This window comes from Malurus melanocephalus, unplaced genomic scaffold (assembly GCF_030028575.1).
Source record: "Malurus melanocephalus ecotype Western Australia unplaced genomic scaffold, MMel_1.1 scaffold_664, whole genome shotgun sequence".
NCBI classification, from domain to species: domain Eukaryota; kingdom Metazoa; phylum Chordata; class Aves; order Passeriformes; family Maluridae; genus Malurus; species Malurus melanocephalus.
Window position 1 is genome coordinate 283511 of NW_026623896.1, and position 18492 is coordinate 302002.

The 18492-nt window shown below is 48.9% G+C and overlaps 3 protein-coding genes across 3 annotated transcripts in view; 2 read left to right on the top strand and 1 right to left on the bottom strand.

Moving 5' to 3' along the window:
• The first annotated feature begins 198 nt into the window (after positions 1-198).
• LOC130584073 (putative glutamine amidotransferase-like class 1 domain-containing protein 3B, mitochondrial) lies at positions 199-4724 on the top strand. Its single transcript, XM_057383832.1, has 5 exons — positions 199-352; positions 1976-2147; positions 2824-3022; positions 3728-3733; positions 4069-4724. Exons 1-5 carry the CDS (start codon positions 245-247, stop codon positions 4259-4261), a joined length of 678 nt encoding a protein of 225 aa, XP_057239815.1. The 5' UTR covers positions 199-244; the 3' UTR covers positions 4262-4724.
• Positions 4725-6112: 1388 nt separating this feature from the next.
• On the bottom strand, positions 6113-9310 carry LOC130584070 (centrin-1-like). The gene is made up of 5 exons (XM_057383829.1): positions 9242-9310; positions 8741-8899; positions 7650-7778; positions 6852-6989; positions 6113-6292 (listed from the first exon to the last, which is right to left on the bottom strand). Exons 1-5 carry the CDS (start codon positions 9287-9289, stop codon positions 6203-6205), a joined length of 564 nt encoding a protein of 187 aa, XP_057239812.1. The 5' UTR covers positions 9290-9310; the 3' UTR covers positions 6113-6202.
• Positions 9311-9580: 270 nt separating this feature from the next.
• The window catches only part of NSDHL (NAD(P) dependent steroid dehydrogenase-like), an 11754-nt gene continuing 2842 nt past the window's right edge, over positions 9581-18492 (top strand). The window contains exons 1-7 of the mRNA XM_057383831.1: positions 9581-9626; positions 10651-10701; positions 12888-13049; positions 14533-14679; positions 15684-15812; positions 17166-17308; positions 18421-18491. Of these exons, the coding sequence (XP_057239814.1) occupies positions 10681-10701; positions 12888-13049; positions 14533-14679; positions 15684-15812; positions 17166-17308; positions 18421-18491 (673 nt within the window). The 5' untranslated portion in view covers positions 9581-9626; positions 10651-10680. The remainder of the gene's footprint in view (positions 9627-10650; positions 10702-12887; positions 13050-14532; positions 14680-15683; positions 15813-17165; positions 17309-18420; position 18492) is intronic.

The window sequence follows — 18492 nt, forward strand, 5'->3', positions numbered from 1 at the left end:
GCCRGGGCTGCTCTGGAAACAACGTGCTGGGAAGAAGATCTGTGAGGGAGCAGCCAGTTGAGGAAACAAATAATATTTACATGCCCTGCCTGTGGAACTGGAAATAAAAGCTTTTTGCCAGTAAGAAGCTCAGCCCAACCCTCCTGGCCCCACCTGCTCCTGGGGGAGGGCTGGAGCTATAAAGGGCTGCCGGCAGTGGCCAGAGCTCACAGTACGTGGGGCTCTCCAGGGAATCCGAGGGACCATGGCAAAGAGGGTGGCAGTGGTGCTGGCTGGCTGTGGGGTGTTCGATGGCAGCGAGATCCACGAGGCTTCCGCGGTGCTGGTGCATCTCAGCCGGGAGGGGGCACAGGTAAGAGGCAGCGGCGGGATCCCGCTCCGGCTCCTTTTCCCAGCTCCGGCTCCTTTTCCCAGCTCCGGCTCCTTTTCCTGGCTCTGCTCCTCAGTCTTCACCTCCTTGTTTCTGAGACAAACCCCGAACCCCCCAAAAGCCAAGCAGCAGTGCCTGGAGTCACTGGCAACGGTGCAGAGAACTCCCTGCACAGGGATCAGCCTGGGGCTCTGTGTCCAATRGATCCAAAATCTCCAACTCCCCTGAATGCCTTCTCTCTTTATTTTTGGCTTGCACACCCTCTTTTCTGCTCATTCCATTAAAAAGACAGGGCTGTTTGAAATTCATCTCAAAGGATAGAAGTGAAAATACAATCAGAGAATACCAGGATCATTTAGGTTGGGAAGGACTTCAGAGCTCATCCAGTCCCCTCCACTGGCRTGGGCAGGCACACCTTCTACTATCCCAAGTTACTCCAAGCCCAATCCAACCCGGCCTTGGATAATTCCAGGGATAAGAGAACAGACAAGTTCTCGTGAGTTGAGCTTGAGGAGGCATGAAAAAGCTGCAGCTGCTCTTGAAGAGAGCCACTCGGTGAGACTGGGAAAGGAGGGAGGGTAACCCTACAGAACACTGCACTCAGCTGTGAACCTCCCACAYGTCTGGGTCAGAGCTGTTCCCCTGGGAATTGGAATTGCTCTGTGGAACRCAGAGGCACAGAGGTGATCTACATGTGCCAGTCCACCCAATCCCAAACCATTCCAACCCTGTGTCCTCTGTTTGGCTTCAGCATGAGACTTGTCCAGATGTGTTCTCCACTGTGTAATTTTGCCTTTTCCTGTGCTGTAGCTGCTGCAGCCGCTTCCCTCCTGCCATTCCCAAACCAGCAGGCTCRGAGCGCATTCTGCCCCCATCCCTGGATCGGCAGGGGCCTCTAGTGGAGGAAACTCGGGTATTATTTCAATCCCTCCTTTTCTAAGGAAATAAAATAGCGGAGAATGGAATCTTTCAGTTGGAAGGCAGGAGAGCTCAGCACCTCTCTCTCCACAGGAAGCAGCCCTGAGGTTGTCCCTCAGGCTTCTTGTCTCCCAGTTAGATAATTTCAAAGTCCTTAGCTGCTCCTCRCAGGATATTCCTTCCTGCCCTGTCCCCAGCTTTGCCCTCCTTGGGACACTTTAAATCCTTCTTAAATTGTGGGGCTCTGAACTGCACAGTCCCAAAAGCTGTTCACCACCCTTCTCTCATAATTGCTGCATGTGAGCTTGAAAGTGCTGAAGGAAGGGGAAGCATTTTCTGGGCAAACACTCTGAACTTTAGGAAAGCATTAAGTAGGGAGAGGAAACAGGCTCTGTCCCTGTGATGGGGTGGGACAACAGCACTCTGGGTGGTCACCTGGCAAGAGAGATGAATTGGAATAAAGGTAAAATCTTTAGCCCCCCAAACAAGCAGTTCTGGGCTAAAACAAAAGGCTCCTCCCTTCTTCCCTTCCTCCTTCTCTCCCTCCCTCAAGAGCCTGAAGATCCCAGCATTCATCAGCAAAGTCCTTTCCTATCAAAGGCTCTCAGCATTCCCATTCACTACCTGTGCTTTTCCCACATTTATCCATCACTCCCAAAGCATAACAGCCCTTTCCTCTCCCTCCAGGCAGAGGTTTATGCTCCCAACATCCCCCAGATGCACGTGGTGGATCATGTGAAGGGGCAGCCGACGGCGGAGCAGCGCAATGTCCTGGTGGAAAGCGCCAGGATAGCCAGAGGCAACATCAAGGAGCTGGCTAAGCTGGATGTCAAGGGGCTGGATGCCCTCATCATTCCAGGTGGGATGTGTGGGGCTGCATGTCCACAGCTTCCATAAGCCCTAGGCCTGGAATGGCATGGGACTCATGGGTGGGAGCAGGGATTGGAAGGCCGAGCCATGTTCCATCTATGCTGGCACTGCCATGCCAGCTTGGCCTTGGAACAGAACATGGCAGTGCCAGGCTGATCCCAGGAGGAGGGGACTGCAAACTGAGTTATTCTCGGTACCATCYAGAGCTGTGATTTCACTGGATGGAAAACTATCCCTTCCCTCAGCACCATCCTTCCTCCTCCCTATGAGAGCCTGGGACAGGGAGAGGGGCTCAGAAGCAGAAAGTTTGGTCAGTCTGATAMTTCATCTTTAGTCCAAGTGTGACTGTGGGGTTCCAGTGGGCATGGATGAGGCCTGGAGTGAGGCAAAGGAAAACATGTCAGCATTCCCCACCATAATCCAGGAAAGAACTGGTGGGTGGAGCACAGTTCCCACTGGAGCATTGATRCTGCTCTGCTTCCATTTGCTGTGGAAGCAGATGGTGCTTGGATGTTTCAGGTCCCAGAGGTGRGTAATCTTCTGTTTTAATTCTTTTACTGGTGCTGAACAAATGCTGCCATACATCAAACCCACCTCAGCATTCCACCTGGCAAAAATCCTGCCCTGGATTTCATCTACAGCCTAATCTGTTCCTCTTTTCTCAGGTGGCTTTGGGGTGGCAAAAAACCTGAGCACTTGGGCCACCCAGGGCAAGAACTGCAGCATCTCCAAAGAGGTGGAGGATGTCCTGAGGGCATTCCATGCTGCCCACAAACCCATCGGGCTGTGCTGCATCTCCCCAGTGCTGGCAGCCAAAATCTTCCCGGGCTGCGAGGTGACCATGGGACACGACACAGAGTGTGAGCAGTGAGTAACCTGGGGGAGCTGATGAGAATCCCACCAGGGCCCCCCAGAGCACCCAGCAGCCTGTCCAGGGGTCCTGGCCAGGTGRTAGAAGTCTCCTGAGCGATCCTGCTTGGCTGTTGGAAGTCTCACAAGGAGYTGAACATTATTTCTAAGAACAAACTCAGCTCTGCTGGAGCTGCTGCTTCAAGTAAGGCCCTTCCTAACAGGGAAAAGCAGAAACTCCTCCAGCACCTGGAAGACTCATTTTGTCAATTCTCAGCAGATCAGAAGGAATGACGTAGCACTGGATTTGTCTGAATTTTTGTAACTTGTTTCCACAACTCTGGCTTCAAATCAGACACTTTATTTTAAATATAATCAAATATTTGCCTCCCTGATGCCTCCAAGAGCCAGGATAGAAAAAATGCTGACTCAGAGTTCAGCAGATCAGGAGTAAGATGATTACCCAAGACCTGGAGTATGAAGAGGAGGGAGTTAAGACTGTCTTCAGTCCTACAGAACAGCTGTGACTGGATCCTTCCTATGGCAGCCAAGGAATGTTCATGGCTTTTGCTAGGAAATTTTTTCAGCACCTTGTAGGAAGTTARTGAAAAAAAACACCAAACCTAAATCTAATTGTTGTCCAGAGAAGCTGTGGCTGCCCCCAGATCCCTGGMAGTGTCCAAGGCYAGGTTGGACGGGGCTTGGAGCAGCCTGGGACAGTGGAAGGTGTCCCTGCYCATGGCAGAGGGGGGGACTGGATGGGATTTAAGGTCCCTTCCCACCCAAAGCAGTCTGGGATTCTATAAGCACTGTCTGGAGTGGGCAGTTAGGCAGTGGAATATCCATAGTGGAACATCAAGGTCTTATTCTGGCTTTTGAACTCACTGTAAGATGGAGGTTTCCTGTTATATAGCCATGGAGAAAGTCCTCAGGCAGGAAGATTTGGATCCTGTTGAGCAGATTTGGTGCATTGACCATAGACTTTTCACTCTGGCCCTCCATCAGAGCACCGTGTGTAGGACAAATCCCCCACTGCARGTTTTTATTCTGTTCCCTTGCAGGTGGCCTTATGCAAAGACTGCTGAGAGYATGAAGGAGCTGGGCTGCAGACACATCAACAGCCACGTCAGCGAGATCCACGTGGACCCCAGGAACAGGCTGGTGACCACCAGCGCCTTCATGTGCAACGCCCCCATCCATGAGATCTACGATGGCATCGGGAAAATGGTCCAGGAAGTGGTCAGGCTTGCCTGAATTCCCCAAAGGCACAGCATTCAGCTCCTCTTCCATGGATAACATCTTCCCCTTTCACATGGCAACAGGAAAAGTGACTCTCAAAAGTTCTTCCCCCTCTGCCCCCAGACCTCTGGTGGCTGCTGAGGAAGGAGAACCTTGGAGTTGTGTTCTGCCAAGGGCACATCATTCAGAGGCAGCAAACTGGCAGGAGCTGGGCTGGGAGCTGGCACAGAATCATGGAATGCATTGGGGTGGGAGGGACACTAAAGCTCATTTTGTTCCAATCTCCTCCCATGGGCAGGGACACCTTCCACCATCCCAGGCTGCTCCAAGCCCCAATGTCCAGCCTGGCCTTGGGCACTGCCAGGGATCCAGGGGCAGCCAGAGCCTCTCTGGGCACCCTGTGCCAGGGCCTGCCCACCCTCCCAGGGAACAATTCCTTCCCAATATCCCATTCCTGCCTGCACAGGAGCCAGGCTTCCACAGGTGCTCCCCATGCCCCTCCCTCCCAGAGCAGTGAATTGTGGCCAAAGGATGGAACCTGGTTCTGCTACCAAATAAAACCTGAAGCTTTTACTGAATTCTGAATTCTGCTTCTGTCTTTGCCTTTCCCTCTGGATCAGGACAAGCTCTGGGGCAGTTGGGAAAATGATAGAGGAAGAATCCCCAGCACCAAACCAGCCTTATTTTGCTGGGGTTTGTCAGAACCCAGACTTGACACTGATGTGACATTGGTAAGAGCAGGATCAAACCCGTGTCACCATCCAGGTCTGGTAGGAAGAGATGAAATTCTTCTCCTGCATTAACAGAACCAGAGAATTCCAAGTTGGAAGGACCTCAACRCTCATCTGGTCCAACCTTTCTKGGCAAAAACTATCTAGACAAGATGGCCCAATGTCCTGATGAATCCTAAAGTGTCCAAATTTGGGGRATCCACCACTTCCACGGGGAAATTATTCCAACAATTGGTTGTTCTCACTGTGGAAAGTTGTCCTCTGGTGCCCATTCAGAATCTCCCCAGGAATAAACTGTACCCATTACTCCTTGTCTTTCCTAWGGCTCCTCGTAAAAAGGGAGTTTCCATCTCCTTTGTAGCCACCCCTCAAGTACCAAACACAATGATGAGGTCTCTCCTTAATCTCACTTACCCAAGGCTGAATAACCTGAGCTCTCCCAGCCATTCCTCACATGGGAGCTTCCCRGGTTTTGGATCATCTTTGTGGCCTTTCTTTGGAATCTCTCCAGCCTGGCCATGTCTTTTTTTTTGGCAAAGTGGGGATGAAAAGTCTTTCCACAACCCTGATGGCTTAAAAGAAGACACTTTATTTGAAATACAATCMCATCTGCAGCCTCTGAGCACTCCTGCAAGCTCACAGAGCTCTGGAAATCCCCCAGCAGAACTGGGGATTTCCTTTTGCAAAGATTCCTTTAGCCATGTGAACTGTACACAAGTTAAATTGCAGCAGTGTATTTTTGTTTWGAATTTAAAGAATGTCCTAAAAAAGGGGGAGGGGATAATCCCCATAAAACAGCCTATTAAAAGCTGGTCCCTACAAATATGTAATAAAAAGAGTTTACTCTAGGGCCCAAATCAAGCCACAAACCCAAAATAGATTTACACTGGGCAATAGATTTACACTGTCTGGTTTTGAGTCATCTCTTAACTGAACTAGAATAATTTTGACCCATTTTTTTAGTCAGAAAAGGATCTGAATTTGGTCACAAAAATGTGATTTGTATGTTTAAAGCAGTGTAAACATTATAAGCAGCACCCATGCTGCTGCCTGTAAAAAGGGTGGTGTAAACTGCTCCCAAACACCTTWGAATCCTATAAACAAACAACTCCTACCAAAACTGACCTGTATTTTCTGCTGCCTCCACAGAAGTCAATACTGTACAAAAGTGAGGCACCCTCCTAAGGAATATAAACAAGTGCCAAGGGATGAATCCCACTGGGCTTCAGTAAAGGCTGGTCTTCTTCATGATCCTCAGGAATTCCTGCTCGTTCACTTCCCCATCCCCATCCCGATCCGCCTCGTCAATCATCTCCTGGAAGAGATTTGTGGTCAGGAGTTAGGTGTGCATTTTATTAGGAATTACTGGAATCATTCAGCTTTAGAGCCAATCTTTAGTGTTGTGCTGGAGGGGACAGTGTTGGTTCAAATTTAGAAAAAATATTTATTAAAATATGTTTTGCTGGGTACATTTTTATAGAAATCAGAACAGGAAATATTATAAGAAATTTATTTGAATTTTTGTAACTTGTTTCTGCAACTCTGATGGCTTCAAATAAGACACTTCATTTTAAATATAATCCAATATTTGCCTCCCTGCTGCCTCACAGAGCCAGGGTAGGAAAAACACTGTCTCAAAGTTAAGCAGATCCAGGGCAGGAGAAATAAAGTGCTTGGAGCAGAGTTATTCCTTTCACACCACCATAACTCCATAAAACTGCAATCTGATGACCCTGTTTCTACATCCATGTGGGCTCAACCCATCCCTGACCTCAAAACCCACAGACTGCCAGAAATTCCTCCATTCCTACCCACATAGAGAGGATTTTCCTACCAGCTCCAGCATAAAGATCCCAAAAATGTGAGGTCCATACCTGCAGCTCTTCATCTGTGAGGTTCTCCCCCAGTTCTTTGGCCACACGTTTGAGGTTTTTGAACGAGATTTTTCCAGTTTCATCATCATCAAAGAGTCTGAAAGCTTTGAGAATCTCCTCTTTGGAATCCTTTTCAGCCTGGGAGGAAGAAAGATTGAGTTCAAGGTAAAAAAGGAGTCGTTGTATTGTTAGGTAGCATTCAAAGTTATAAAGATCTCATAGACTGAGAAACCCTTGGAAGCAAACATAAAGGAGCTCAGTCAGCAGGAATTATATATAAAAGAAGAAAGGAGACAGAGACTCAGCCATTATTCCAGAATTCCAGGCTTTCAGGGAATTTTTTTTTCCATCCTAGTTAGCCAGGTATCTTTGGGATTTCATTATGAGGATGTTCTGCTATTAAATATCTGAGTTTTTAAAAGATYATTCAAATCAGAAATTTAATCTGTAAATTAGAATTCAAGAGAAGAACCCCCCCCATGTCACACATCAACACTCCAACAGCTTCCTGCAAATCAGGGCTGGTTTCTATTTGTGAGAAAAACCTTGGTTTCACTTTTTTTCCTTTTTTTCAAACACAAAAAACCCCTCTGGTTGTTAAAGAAACTTGTTAACGATACCATGATTTTAACCTTTCTTTGAAAAGTGAGAGAGAATCCAAGACAGGGAGTACCCCAACTTTTATATATTTAATTGTTTAGTTTAAAACAGTGCTTTAATGTCCCTTTAAACCCAAAAGGAGATAAAAGGTTCTCATCCAYCTTCAGAATTCCCTTTTGACTTGTAAAATATCCATACCATTTTCTGTGTCATCACTGCCAGGAAGTCATCAAAGCTGATTTTTCCTGTCCCTTCTTTATCAATGTCTGAGATCATTTTCTTGATCTCTTCTTTCTTAGGTTCAAACCCCAGGGCCCTCATAGCCACCTGGAAGGACAAAATAAGTTAGAAACCCTACAAAATCATYAACAAAACCACAGGGGAGGGGGGAAAAAGGTGAAGTTTCTGCCACATCATGTGTTCAAACATTCTGTGTCTCCAGGAAAACAGGGTCAGGTTTAGAGTGAGGCTGCTCTGCACACAAGGGCACATTGGGATGTAGAAAACAGGTTCCTATTCCGGAATTGTCCGTGAATTAATCCAGAAATTTCCTATGCGCACTCTCGCTATCTTAAACCAGTCAACCACAGGGAATTTTAAATAAGCTGTTTTTTTATTCCAGTGATAAAAATCTTGTTGGRGAAACATTTTCCTCCTTCAGTAAAGGGCCAGGCAGCAGGTCTGAAACCAGACCTGCTCCCTGTGGTCTCARAGAGCATGGACACCCAGGCAGGGAATGGGAGAGACAATTTCTGGAAGCAAAGTAAGTCCTAATTTATTGATGACTGCACTTCCCAAAGGGCTGGAGGGGGGAGGGATCAGAAATGTTYAGCAATGAATGAAAGCATGAAAATGAATAATATTGGTGGATTCCCCAGCTGGGATCATTTTAATAACAAAAATTAAGCATTCRAAATAATTATGATAATTATACATAATTATAATAATTATAATAAAGCATTAAATCTTCAACAAGACAAGGGGGAAAAAAAACACCTTTTTAATTGGCACAACCCCTTTCTTTTCATGTTTTATGAACAGAGAAGGAATCGGGACAGAAGGCACAGAATTATCCAYGAATTTTGGGCAGCCTAGCCCTAAAAACATTGGGTAAGAGCAGTAAAGAGATGTAATTAAAGAGAAAAATGTGCCTTTTGCCCACCAGGTTTAATACTGGAGGGACGAGGGGGGAAACCCAGGAAACTCCGGTGCTTTTTAAGGTTATTTTGGCGTTTATGCCCGGGTTCCTTTATAACCTCAGCCGCTTCCAGCCCCACGGAAATCCCAACCTTCAGCTCCTTGACATCGATGCTACCGCTGCCGTCGGTGTCGAAGAGCTCGAAGGCATCGCGGATCTCCCGTTGCTGCTCCTCCGGCAGCTCCAGCCTGGGACTCGTCTTCCTCCTCTGGGACGGGGCTCCCAGCGTTGGCTTCTTAAAGCCGGAGGCCTCGGCACGGTACAAGGAGGGATCAGGGCAGGGACACCGGCGGTACCCGGGGGGCTCAGCCCCCTCACCACCCTCAGAGCACCCTCGGCGTTTTCGAACCGCTTCCCCGCCCCCTCACAGCCCCTGAACCCCTTCAGCGTTTCCGAGCCCCTTCCCCGCCCCCTCAGAGTTTCTGAGCCCCAACAGCGGCCCTCAGCCCCCTCAGTGCCCCGAGACCCCTCATGGTTTCTGAGTGCCCTCAGCGCCCTCCCCGTCCCCTGACAGTCCCTTCAGCACCCCGGACCGCTCCTGAGCCCCTCACGGCCCCTCACACCCGCCCGGGCCGAGCAATGCCGCCCTCACCATCCCGCCGGCGTCACTCCTGACAGCCTCAATATCGCGCCCTCCCATTGGCTGTCGCCACCACGCCGTTGCTATGGCAACGWGCGTTCCTATTGGCGGGAACGGAGGCGGGCCCGAGGGGTGAATGACCGCGCGGGAGAGTCTCCTCCTTCTTTGAACGCGATTGGTCGGAGGGAGGAGGGGTTGGACCAATCAGCGATCGGGAGCGGGCTGGCGCGATGCTCGCCCCAGGAAAAGAGGCGGGGAGGGGGGGAAGTGGGCGGAGTCTGGTGGAAGGCGCAACGCTCATTGGTTGGAGCAGGCAGGGGGCGTGGCTGGGGGCGGGGCCGGGGCGCTGAGGGCGGCGGTGAGAGGGGTCAGGGAGGGTCCTGAGAGCTGTGAGAAGGTGCTGGGAGCAGTAGGAAACCGTCTGGGGGCTGTGGGACAAGGCCCAGGGTCTATGGGGAAGGTCCCGGGGGCAGTGGGGAAGGAGCTGGGGGCTGTGGAAACGTGCTCGGAGCAGAGGAGAAGGTCCTGGGCCCGTGGGGATGGTCCTAAAGGGCGTAGGGAGGGTGCTGGAGATTGTGAAAGGATCCTGGGGACCGTGGAAAAGTCCTGTGGGCCTTGAGGAGGGGTCTGGGGACTGTGGGGAAGGTTTTGAGGGCAGTGGAAAGGTGCTGGGGACAGTGAGGAAGGTTCTGGAGGCAATGGGGAAGGTTCTGGGGACTGTGGGGAGGTTCATGGGGATTGTGAAGAGCTCCTTGGGGCTGTGGAAAAGGTTCCAGGGGCTGKAGGGAGGATTCTGGGGATGGTTCTTCACGAATGGGAGGAAGACTGGGGCATGGAAGAGCTTGTGGGGTTGTGAGGGGCAGAGTRGGGGACAAGAAGAGGGGATGATATGAGGGGATGCAGGTCGTGGGATGAACAGCTGGGATCTGGGAGTGGCTGGGATGTGAGGGAGGGGTGTGAGGAAAGCAGGGCCTGGGAGAAGCTGAGGGTGTGTGGGAGAAGGATGGGGGCTCTGGGATGGGGCTGAGCAAGCTGGGGAAGGCAAAAATGGGAGATGGAGAAGTTCAAAAACTGCATTTTGTGAATGGATGAGGTGTTAAGGGACATGTTGGGGTAGAAGAGGGAACAGCTGGAGGGGGCATCACCCTGTGCCCCTGCTTGCAAACCAGCACTGTGGTACAGATGGGCAGGCACCAATCCTGCCTTTTCTTGGCTTTTTGCTTGGAATTTCGAAGGGCTTTTTAGCAAAATGAGTACCAAAGAGCCAAGGCAGCACATTCATTTGGTGATTTTGTTCCATGGAACAGGGAGAATTAACTCCCTCTCTTCATCTTTCTTTAGCATARCAGCTTCAAACCTTGATTGCCTTAACTAGAAATGTTATTTCAATGGAATGAAACTATATTCTCCTTTTTTTGAAGGATTTTGGTGGATAGAGCCTCACCTGAGCCATGGCCACACRCCTCAGATCGGTGAGTTGGGGCCTTACAGGGTGCTTTGGGAAGATTTGTCATGCAGAAACAAATTCWTGAATATTCTCAATATCACTAAGGAAGACATGAGGCTGATCCCGCATTAATGGTAATTGTGGGGAGAAAACATGATTTTCCAGAGTATAATTTGGATAGGTTGAAGTCATACCTTAATCAATACTGGCATGTGTAGCTTGGCTTGCTGTACATGTTATACTGTGCAATATCAAATTATAGAGAGTTTAGATATAAAATTATACATAATTGTGGCTGCCCCATCCCTGGAAGTGTCCAAGGCCAGGTTGGATGGGGCTTGGAGCAGCCTGGGATAGTGGAAGGTGTGACAGGGGTGGGACTGGACAAGCTTTAAAGTCCCTTCCAACCCAAACCGTTCYGGGATTTTATGATYCATAAATGTGCAATAAAAYTTCTTTAAAGCCTYTGCAGTGCTGTGAGRTTCAGAGGTAGAGGGCAGCATTCTGCTGCAGTAAAACTTCACTTCARGCATATCTCAGAGCAATTTGAGTACTCTTGGTTGCTGAAGAGCACACTGGGATCACAGAGTGCCAGAATGGTTCCACCTATAGGGGAAGAAGGCACCTAATGGGAAAGGAGAAGCTGAAACACTTTCTGTTACCTCAGTAGCTGTCCCTTGTCTGACTGAATCCCTCCATGTCCACTAAACCACATCCCAAAGTGCCACATCCACTCGTTTTCTGACCACTTCTGGGGATGGGGACTCTACCACCTCCCTGGGTAGCACCTTCCAGGGTTGACCACTCCTACAGTGAAGAAATTTCCCCAATGTCCCCCTGCCCCTCCCCTGGCCCAGCCTGAGGCCGTTCCCTCTCCTCCCGTCCCTGTTCCCTGGAGCAGAGCCCGACCCCCCCGGCTGTCCCCTCCTGTCAGGGAGTTGTGCAGAGCCACAAGGTCCCCCTGGGGCCTCCTTTGCTCCAGGCTGAGCCCCTTTCCCAGCTGCTCCTCACAGGATTTACACTCCAGACCCTACTCAGACCCTCCTTTGCATGGCCCATCCTAAATGACTGGTTCTGCTTTGATGTAGCTGAGGGACCTCCTCAGATTTCTGCTGTGGATAACCCAACGCTTGGCAGCAGAGCCTTTGGTTAAGGATATGGCCCTTAAAAGCTTGTGAACAATCATTGYCTTTATGTGGTTCCAGAGGGTTCAGGCTCCCTCGTGGATCACTGCAGAGGTAAGGCTTRGGTTACAACAACGACTGAAACTGTTTCCAAGCAGGACAGAGCATTCTTTGTGTAAAAGCTCCCTCCGACTCAGTGCTTGAATGTTCTGTGCTGGCAGTGAAGTCTTTGGTCTCAGTCCAGTCAGATGAGTGGCCAGGCTGAAATCTGTTAATTAGTGACTCGAATCATTGATTTACAAAGCTTAAAGAAAAAGAAAGGAAGAACTAATGAGTCAGAAGGACAYTGCCTGCCTTTACCTGGTTACTTTCTTGGCTCTGAGTGTCACAGGTGCTGATAATGGTGATGGTTTTAATATCCTGAATCAGCTGTGCCAGGAKKTTGAAGMAAATCACAGAATTWTCTGAGAATCCCAGACTGGTTTGGGTTGGGAGGTATCTTAAAGCCCATCCAGTGCCACCYCCTGCYRTRGSAGGGACACCTCCCACTGTCCCAGGCTGCTCCCAGCCCCAATGTCCAGCCTGGCCTTGGRCACTGCCAGGGATCCAGGGRCAGCCACAGCTTCTCTGGGCACCCTGTGCCAGGGCCTGCCCACCCTCCCAGGGAACAATTCCTKCCCAWTATCCCRTCCATCCCTGCCCTCTSGCASTGGGAMSCCATTCCCTGTGTTCTGCCTCTCCWTGCTCTTGTAAATAGTCTCTCTCCATCTTTCTKTCAGACTCYCTTCAAAKTCTGTTTGCTTTGACATCCAGACAGAGTTTGTGGGGGCCAGTCCTCTTCTGCCCTCCTCCCTGAGCCTCTTGKTTGTGAGTATGAGGCAGAATCATTCCAAAATCCACCCAGAGTGTCTGAACTCATAACTCCCTGTGACAGCACAGAACCTTGATGTCTGAATTTWGACTCCTTCAGTTTAGCTCCTGAGTAGCTGAGCAGAATTCCAGCTCGTTGAGATCCTGGGAAGTTGAGGGCAGTTTGCTGCTGTGTTCCTKTGTGCTAAGGAGCTTTCCCCTGTCCCTGTCCCTGCAGGCTGGCAGGAGCTGCACTGTGATCGGGGGTTCAGGCTTCCTGGGGCAGCACATGGTGGAGCAGCTCCTGGCCAAGGGCTACAGCGTCAACGTCTTCGACATCCAGCAGAGGTTTGAGAATGACAGAGTGACCTTCTTCCTGGGAGATCTGTGTGATAAGGAGGTGAGGGAAGAACTGCCTGGAACTCAACAAGGGCAAATGCAGGCCTTGCATCTACGGAGGGACAACCCCAGGCACCAGGACAGGCTGGGGGTGACCTGCTGGAGAAGGACCTGATGGACAGTGGCTTGTCCGTGAGCCAGCAGTGAACCCTGGGAGCCAGGAGGCCAGTGGGATCGTGGGGGGCATTCCCATCAGGTCAGGGAATGATCCTGCCCCTCTGCCCATCCCTGGGAGGCACATCTGGAGTGCTGTGTCCAGCTTGGGGCTCCTCAGCACAGCAGGGACCTGGAGCTCCTGGAGCGGGGCCGGTGGAAGCTGCGCAGATGAGGAAGGGCCTGGAGCAGCTCCGTGCCTGGGAAAGGCTGAGGAAGCCAGGGCTGCTCAGCCTCCAGAGGAGCCCCAGCCCAGAGGGACCCTCAGCCCTGGGTGTCCCTGGCTGTCCCTGTGTGCAGGGAGGGCTCCGAGCAGGACCCGGGCTCTGCTGTGGAGGGGACCCAGCGATGGTACCTGAGGGACAGGCAGGGAGTGAGCTCAGGGAGCTCCCCCTGCACAGGAGACAGAACCTCTGCCCTGGGCAGGGATTAAGCACTGGATCAGATTTCCCAGAGAGGCTATCTCTGGGAAATCTCCCTGCCTGGGGATATTCCAGMGCTGTCGACACAATCCTGTGCTTTTTGCTCTGGGATTGTGGGGTTCTGGGCCATGGAATGATGTGTGGTTAAATAGGTGCTTGTTCAAACACCRAGCCTTGCCTGAAGCACTGGGATCCCTGGAGGTCCTGCCCAGGTTGTCAGAGGGGATGCAGATGTGCCCCCCAGCCTCTCCTGTGGGGTATCCTCAGCACTTTTYCTTGGAAGCCTCTGAAAGGAAACAGATCTCACGTGTGGTGTCAGCTTCTGCTGAAAGAACAGGACTGGTTTGTGCCTAATGCTCTGCATTGCTGTTAGCAGAGATTCACAGGGTAATTACAGTCTCTGGGCTGATTGCAGGGGTGTGCCCAGCTCTCCTCAGCTCCAGGAGAATGGCACAACTCCTTATTCCCAACACTCAGGGCAGGATGTGTGAGCCTTGGCCAAGGCCTGTGTGAGCCATGATGACTTTGGGACAGTCACCTGCACACAGCCAGTGCCATGGGGAGCTTTAAACTGCTGCTTCCTCAGTGTCCCAACTCCAGATGGTCCTGAGCTCCATACCTGCACTTGGGGATTGCAGGGAGTTTGGCCTGGACAGCCTCCAGCTCTGGGCAAGCTCCTGGCATCTTCTCTGGAAAGACAAGAGGATGTGGTGTGTACTGAGGAGAGGACTTTCTGAAGGTCCTGGGTGTTAATCTCATTCCAGCTTCCCACCTTTATGGAGGGCACGTGACTTGAAATGTAGCAGTTTCCATGAAAACAGAAGTGTTTTATTTCCTTCTTGTTCTTTTTTTCCCCAGTATCCACTGTGGCTGTTGTTCCATTCCTGTCTCCCCCGTGCTTTCTTGCAGGCTCTGCTCCCAGCCCTGCAAGGCGTGTCCRTGGTGTTCCACTGTGCTTCACCAGCACCTTCCAGTGACAACAAGGAGCTCTTTTATARGGTGAATTTTATGGGAACCAAAGCAGTCATCGAAGCCTGCAAAGAAGCTGGAGTGCAGGTAAGACTGGAAAATCCCACGGAGCCTGGGAGAGGYTGATGGACTTTGTGACATTGGCACCACAGACCAATGTCAGCCTTGTTTAATAGGGGGACAAAGGGCTCTGGGACACTGAATTCCCACTTACTCCATGAAAACCAGTGGAAGAGAGACTCTGGGTCTCTGCTTAGTGTCAACTCAGTCCCTGTTTGCTACAGAAAATGGAAAAGCGTTTCCATTTTTTAATGGAAAAACATCCATTAAAATCTGTCCTAGTCACCCTGGGACAACAGCATCTGGTAAGTGGCTTCTTTCCTGCTTTATTAAGGTGACAGCCCTAAAGATGGCCTTTCCAGCAGTGGGAATACTCATGACATCCATTCCCTCTGAATTYCTTGCCATGGAAGGAGGAGGAACACACTTGTCCCATAATCTGAGTGTCATTTGGTTTAGAAAGTCAATTGCCCATAAAAGAAAGTGCCTGTTCAGCAGCCTGAAATTGAAGATTAAATTTTCTCCTGAAGTTATTTAGATGTCCCATAAATTTTCATTTAAATTCAGTTATCTCATTTATTTTAAATTTATTTGTTATATTAATTTCATTTAATTCATCCAGCAAAAACACTCAAGGTTTCTTTTTTGCTTTAATMTACTGTGATCTGTTGTTGTCAAGATGAGCAAATCTGTTCTAAAAACACTCCTTGTGTGTTAAACGCTGCATTGTTCCAAGCCAGGGGGCTCTCTGATTTTCCTGGAGGTGTTTTCCCTGGATTGACTGCCTTGGGTGTTTGTTGAAATGTTTAAATCTCCTTTAGGTAACACTAAATGGTGGGACAGAATGAATTAAAAGTGGTGACATTCTCTTACCTGCAGTTTCTGTTCATCTTCTGTTAGASTCAGTAGGATCAGTYGKTTAAAAATTATTGTTATTAMTAATATTAATATTATTGTCTTCACCCAGYCTCTATAAATAATGACATTTCTATCTTAACCTTTAACAACTGTTTCTTCCCTCTCTGCTGCAGAAATTGGTGCTAACCAGCAGTGCCAGTGTTGTTTTTGAAGGCACAGACATAAAAAATGGCTCAGAAGATCTCCCTTATGCCCAAAAACCTATTGATTACTACACAGAGACCAAGATTCTGCAGGAGAAGGTATTTGTCAATGGCTAAACAGGTATTTTTTATGTGTTCACATGACAAAAAGAGACTAAAACCAAGCTGTGACATAAATTCCTGGTGAAGTTGAATGAAATGCTGTTACTCTGCACAGTTGTTCTMGAACTGCCAGAGGTGTCCCTACCATGGGATGATCCCAGTTCTTACCTGCCCCAGCTTTGGTTTAAGAGCAGTTGAAGGGAGTTTTTTGTCTTTGCTCAGGGAAGCTGTTTCAGACCTGTTTTCCTGTTTTGCAGCCTGAATTTAAAGTTGGGAATGCAAATGAGGTACTGAGGAAGGAGGAAAGTTGGGAATGTGGCCTGAGCTGAGCAGCACAGGCCATATACTGAAAATAYTAATGTTAAAAAAGATCTGAAAACACCTGAAAGTTCACTGCTTTGGGCACTTGCACGCCACCAATATCTGCTTTGTCTCATGTTCTTATTGCTGCAGCATTTGTGGTTTAAATATGGGATAACAACATTTTAAATCAAAGGCAACAATCCTTTTTTGGATCCTTTTTCCATGGCTTGCATTTCAGTTGTGGGAAGAATCTGTGCTTTTTGTGCCAGAATAAWTTAGAGTCCCTTCCATGCTGATGCTGACAGTGTGAGAGTCTTGAAAGATTTTCCTCCAAAAGAGTTTAATTAAGTTTATTTGTGAAAACATCTGTTCCTTTACAAGCCCTCACAGTAACTGATAAAGGGTAAGCTTAGGAGCAGCAATCAAGGGTAGCCCAAATGCTGGTGATTATGGCTTTGTTTTGGGGAAAACTGAAAGGATTCTGGGTGGTTTTGTCTGTGCCTCCTCCACTGAAATTCCAGCAGCTGTTGGAAATGAGGAGAACATGTTTAGGAACTCCCAGGAGAGAGAAATCTCCTCCAGAGCTGCTGAATGTGCTGCTGGAGCTTCCAGGGAGATGGGAAGATGGGATCATCCCCTTCTGAGGGAGGKCTGGAGTGGGAATGGTTGCTGGGAGGGACAGGGATGCAATTCCTGAGTGTCCTTTGCTGCAGCTCATGCACAAAGAGTTCATCGAGTGCAGGAACTTGGAAAGCTCCTCTGGTATCTGTGGTGTTAAATGAGGGAAGCAAAGACTTCCCTTTCTTTGTGAATTCATTAAGTGCTGAGCCATAAAGACTGAGTTTTGTCTGGTTTTCTTATCAAGGAGAACTGGGAAAAGAGATGGGAGCAAAGGAAGGATCACTTGGAAGGACGGGAGGGGATATTAATTCCTGCTCTGCTGCCTTCCCAAGGAGAGGGGGAGCCCCAGCCCCTTTAGTGATGATCTYGGAATGCATTGCTGAGCTCTGCTTTTCTTCTTAACTTGCTTCTCCTCTTTCTCTGCAGGAGGTGCTCAGTGCAAATGACCCTGACAACAATTTCTTCACCACTGCAATCCGTCCCCATGGAATATTTGGTCCCAGAGACCCTCAGCTGGTTCCCATCCTCATCCAGGCAGCTCGGAGTGGCAAAATGAAGTTCATCATTGGGTGAGCAAGGCTCAGGCATTTCAGAGCTGGGGGGAAATTGATGCTGGATCTAAAAAGCCCTTTCGGAAGGGGACAAAGTGAAATAAGTAGTGTTGTTTCTTTTATTTTTCACTTTAATCCAGTTTTTTTTTTTTTCCTTAAAAATCATTCTGTGTTAGGGGCTCATTTCCTGAGATGGTGAGTGTTCCTAATGCCAAAGGAATATCCTTGAGGAAAGCTGGCATGGCTTGAGCTGTCTAAAGAGCTGTGCTATTTTAATATGAAAGTTCCAATTACTTGCTGTTAATTTAATATACACTTGTGGTATTTGATGTTCTAGCAATTAAAAACCCTATTAAATATGAAACGCTAAAATGTTGTAATATTTCTGATTACAAGATAAAATATTTTATCTTGGTATTTTTTATCAATTTTTATCAGTTTTTATCAAATTTGATATTTGCCTTGTTACTGAGCCTTGCAGAGCTTCTGGTGGACCCCTGGAATTTTAGAGCAAAGAATGGTTCAGGTTATTGTGCTCTGCAATTCCAGTGGTGGAGCAAAATGAGTTTTAAGCTCCTTTCCAACCCAAACCATYCCATGATTCTCTGGTTACCTGGACTCTGGGAATTGATAAGCAGATTCATTTTCTGTGTCTGTGCAGAAATAGATTTCACACCCTGGGTTAAATCTAATCTAGCTAAGGCTGAAGATGGCTTGTTGAGGGAGCCAGAATTCCTCGAGCTACAAAATTCCTGATTGGAGATTTGTCCTTCAGTGATGTTCTCTGTGCTTGTTACCCCTCTGCTTCCATGGATCACTGCTGATCCCCAGGCTTGGAGGATCTGCAGCACCCACAAACTTGAGAGGTTTAAAAATGGTGCTGTTCTGGGAATGTCAGCTCGGAGGGCCTTGCTGGGAGATGGCACAGCAATAACCCTTCCTTTACCTCCAAAATAATATGGGGAAATTCCTCCCTCTGCCAGGGTATGGCCTGAAATTGCAGSACCAGAGACTGGGAGAAGAGGAAACTTGGGATCAATTTATCCTGGCTGAAAGTCCTTCCTTTTGCCATGAGCAGATTTTCAGCCCAGCTTGTCTTGGGGCTAAACTTCTGCCTTTTCTCTGTGCAGGGATGGAAAGAACTTGGTGGATTTCACCTATGTGGAAAACGTGGTCCATGGGCACATCCTGGCTGCAGAAAA

Coding starts and splice junctions, on each gene's coding strand:
- LOC130584070 (XM_057383829.1), bottom strand. CDS start 9,289: ATGGGAGGGCGCGATATTGAGGCTGTCAGGAGTGACGCCGGCGGGATG. Junction 8,900..9,241: donor GGAGTGACGCCGGCGGGATG/GTGAGGGCGGCA, acceptor TACCGTGCCGAG/GCCTCCGGCTTTAAGAAGCC. Junction 6,293..6,851: donor TCACAGATGAAGAGCTGCAG/GTATGGACCTCA, acceptor AATCTCTTCCAG/GAGATGATTGACGAGGCGGA.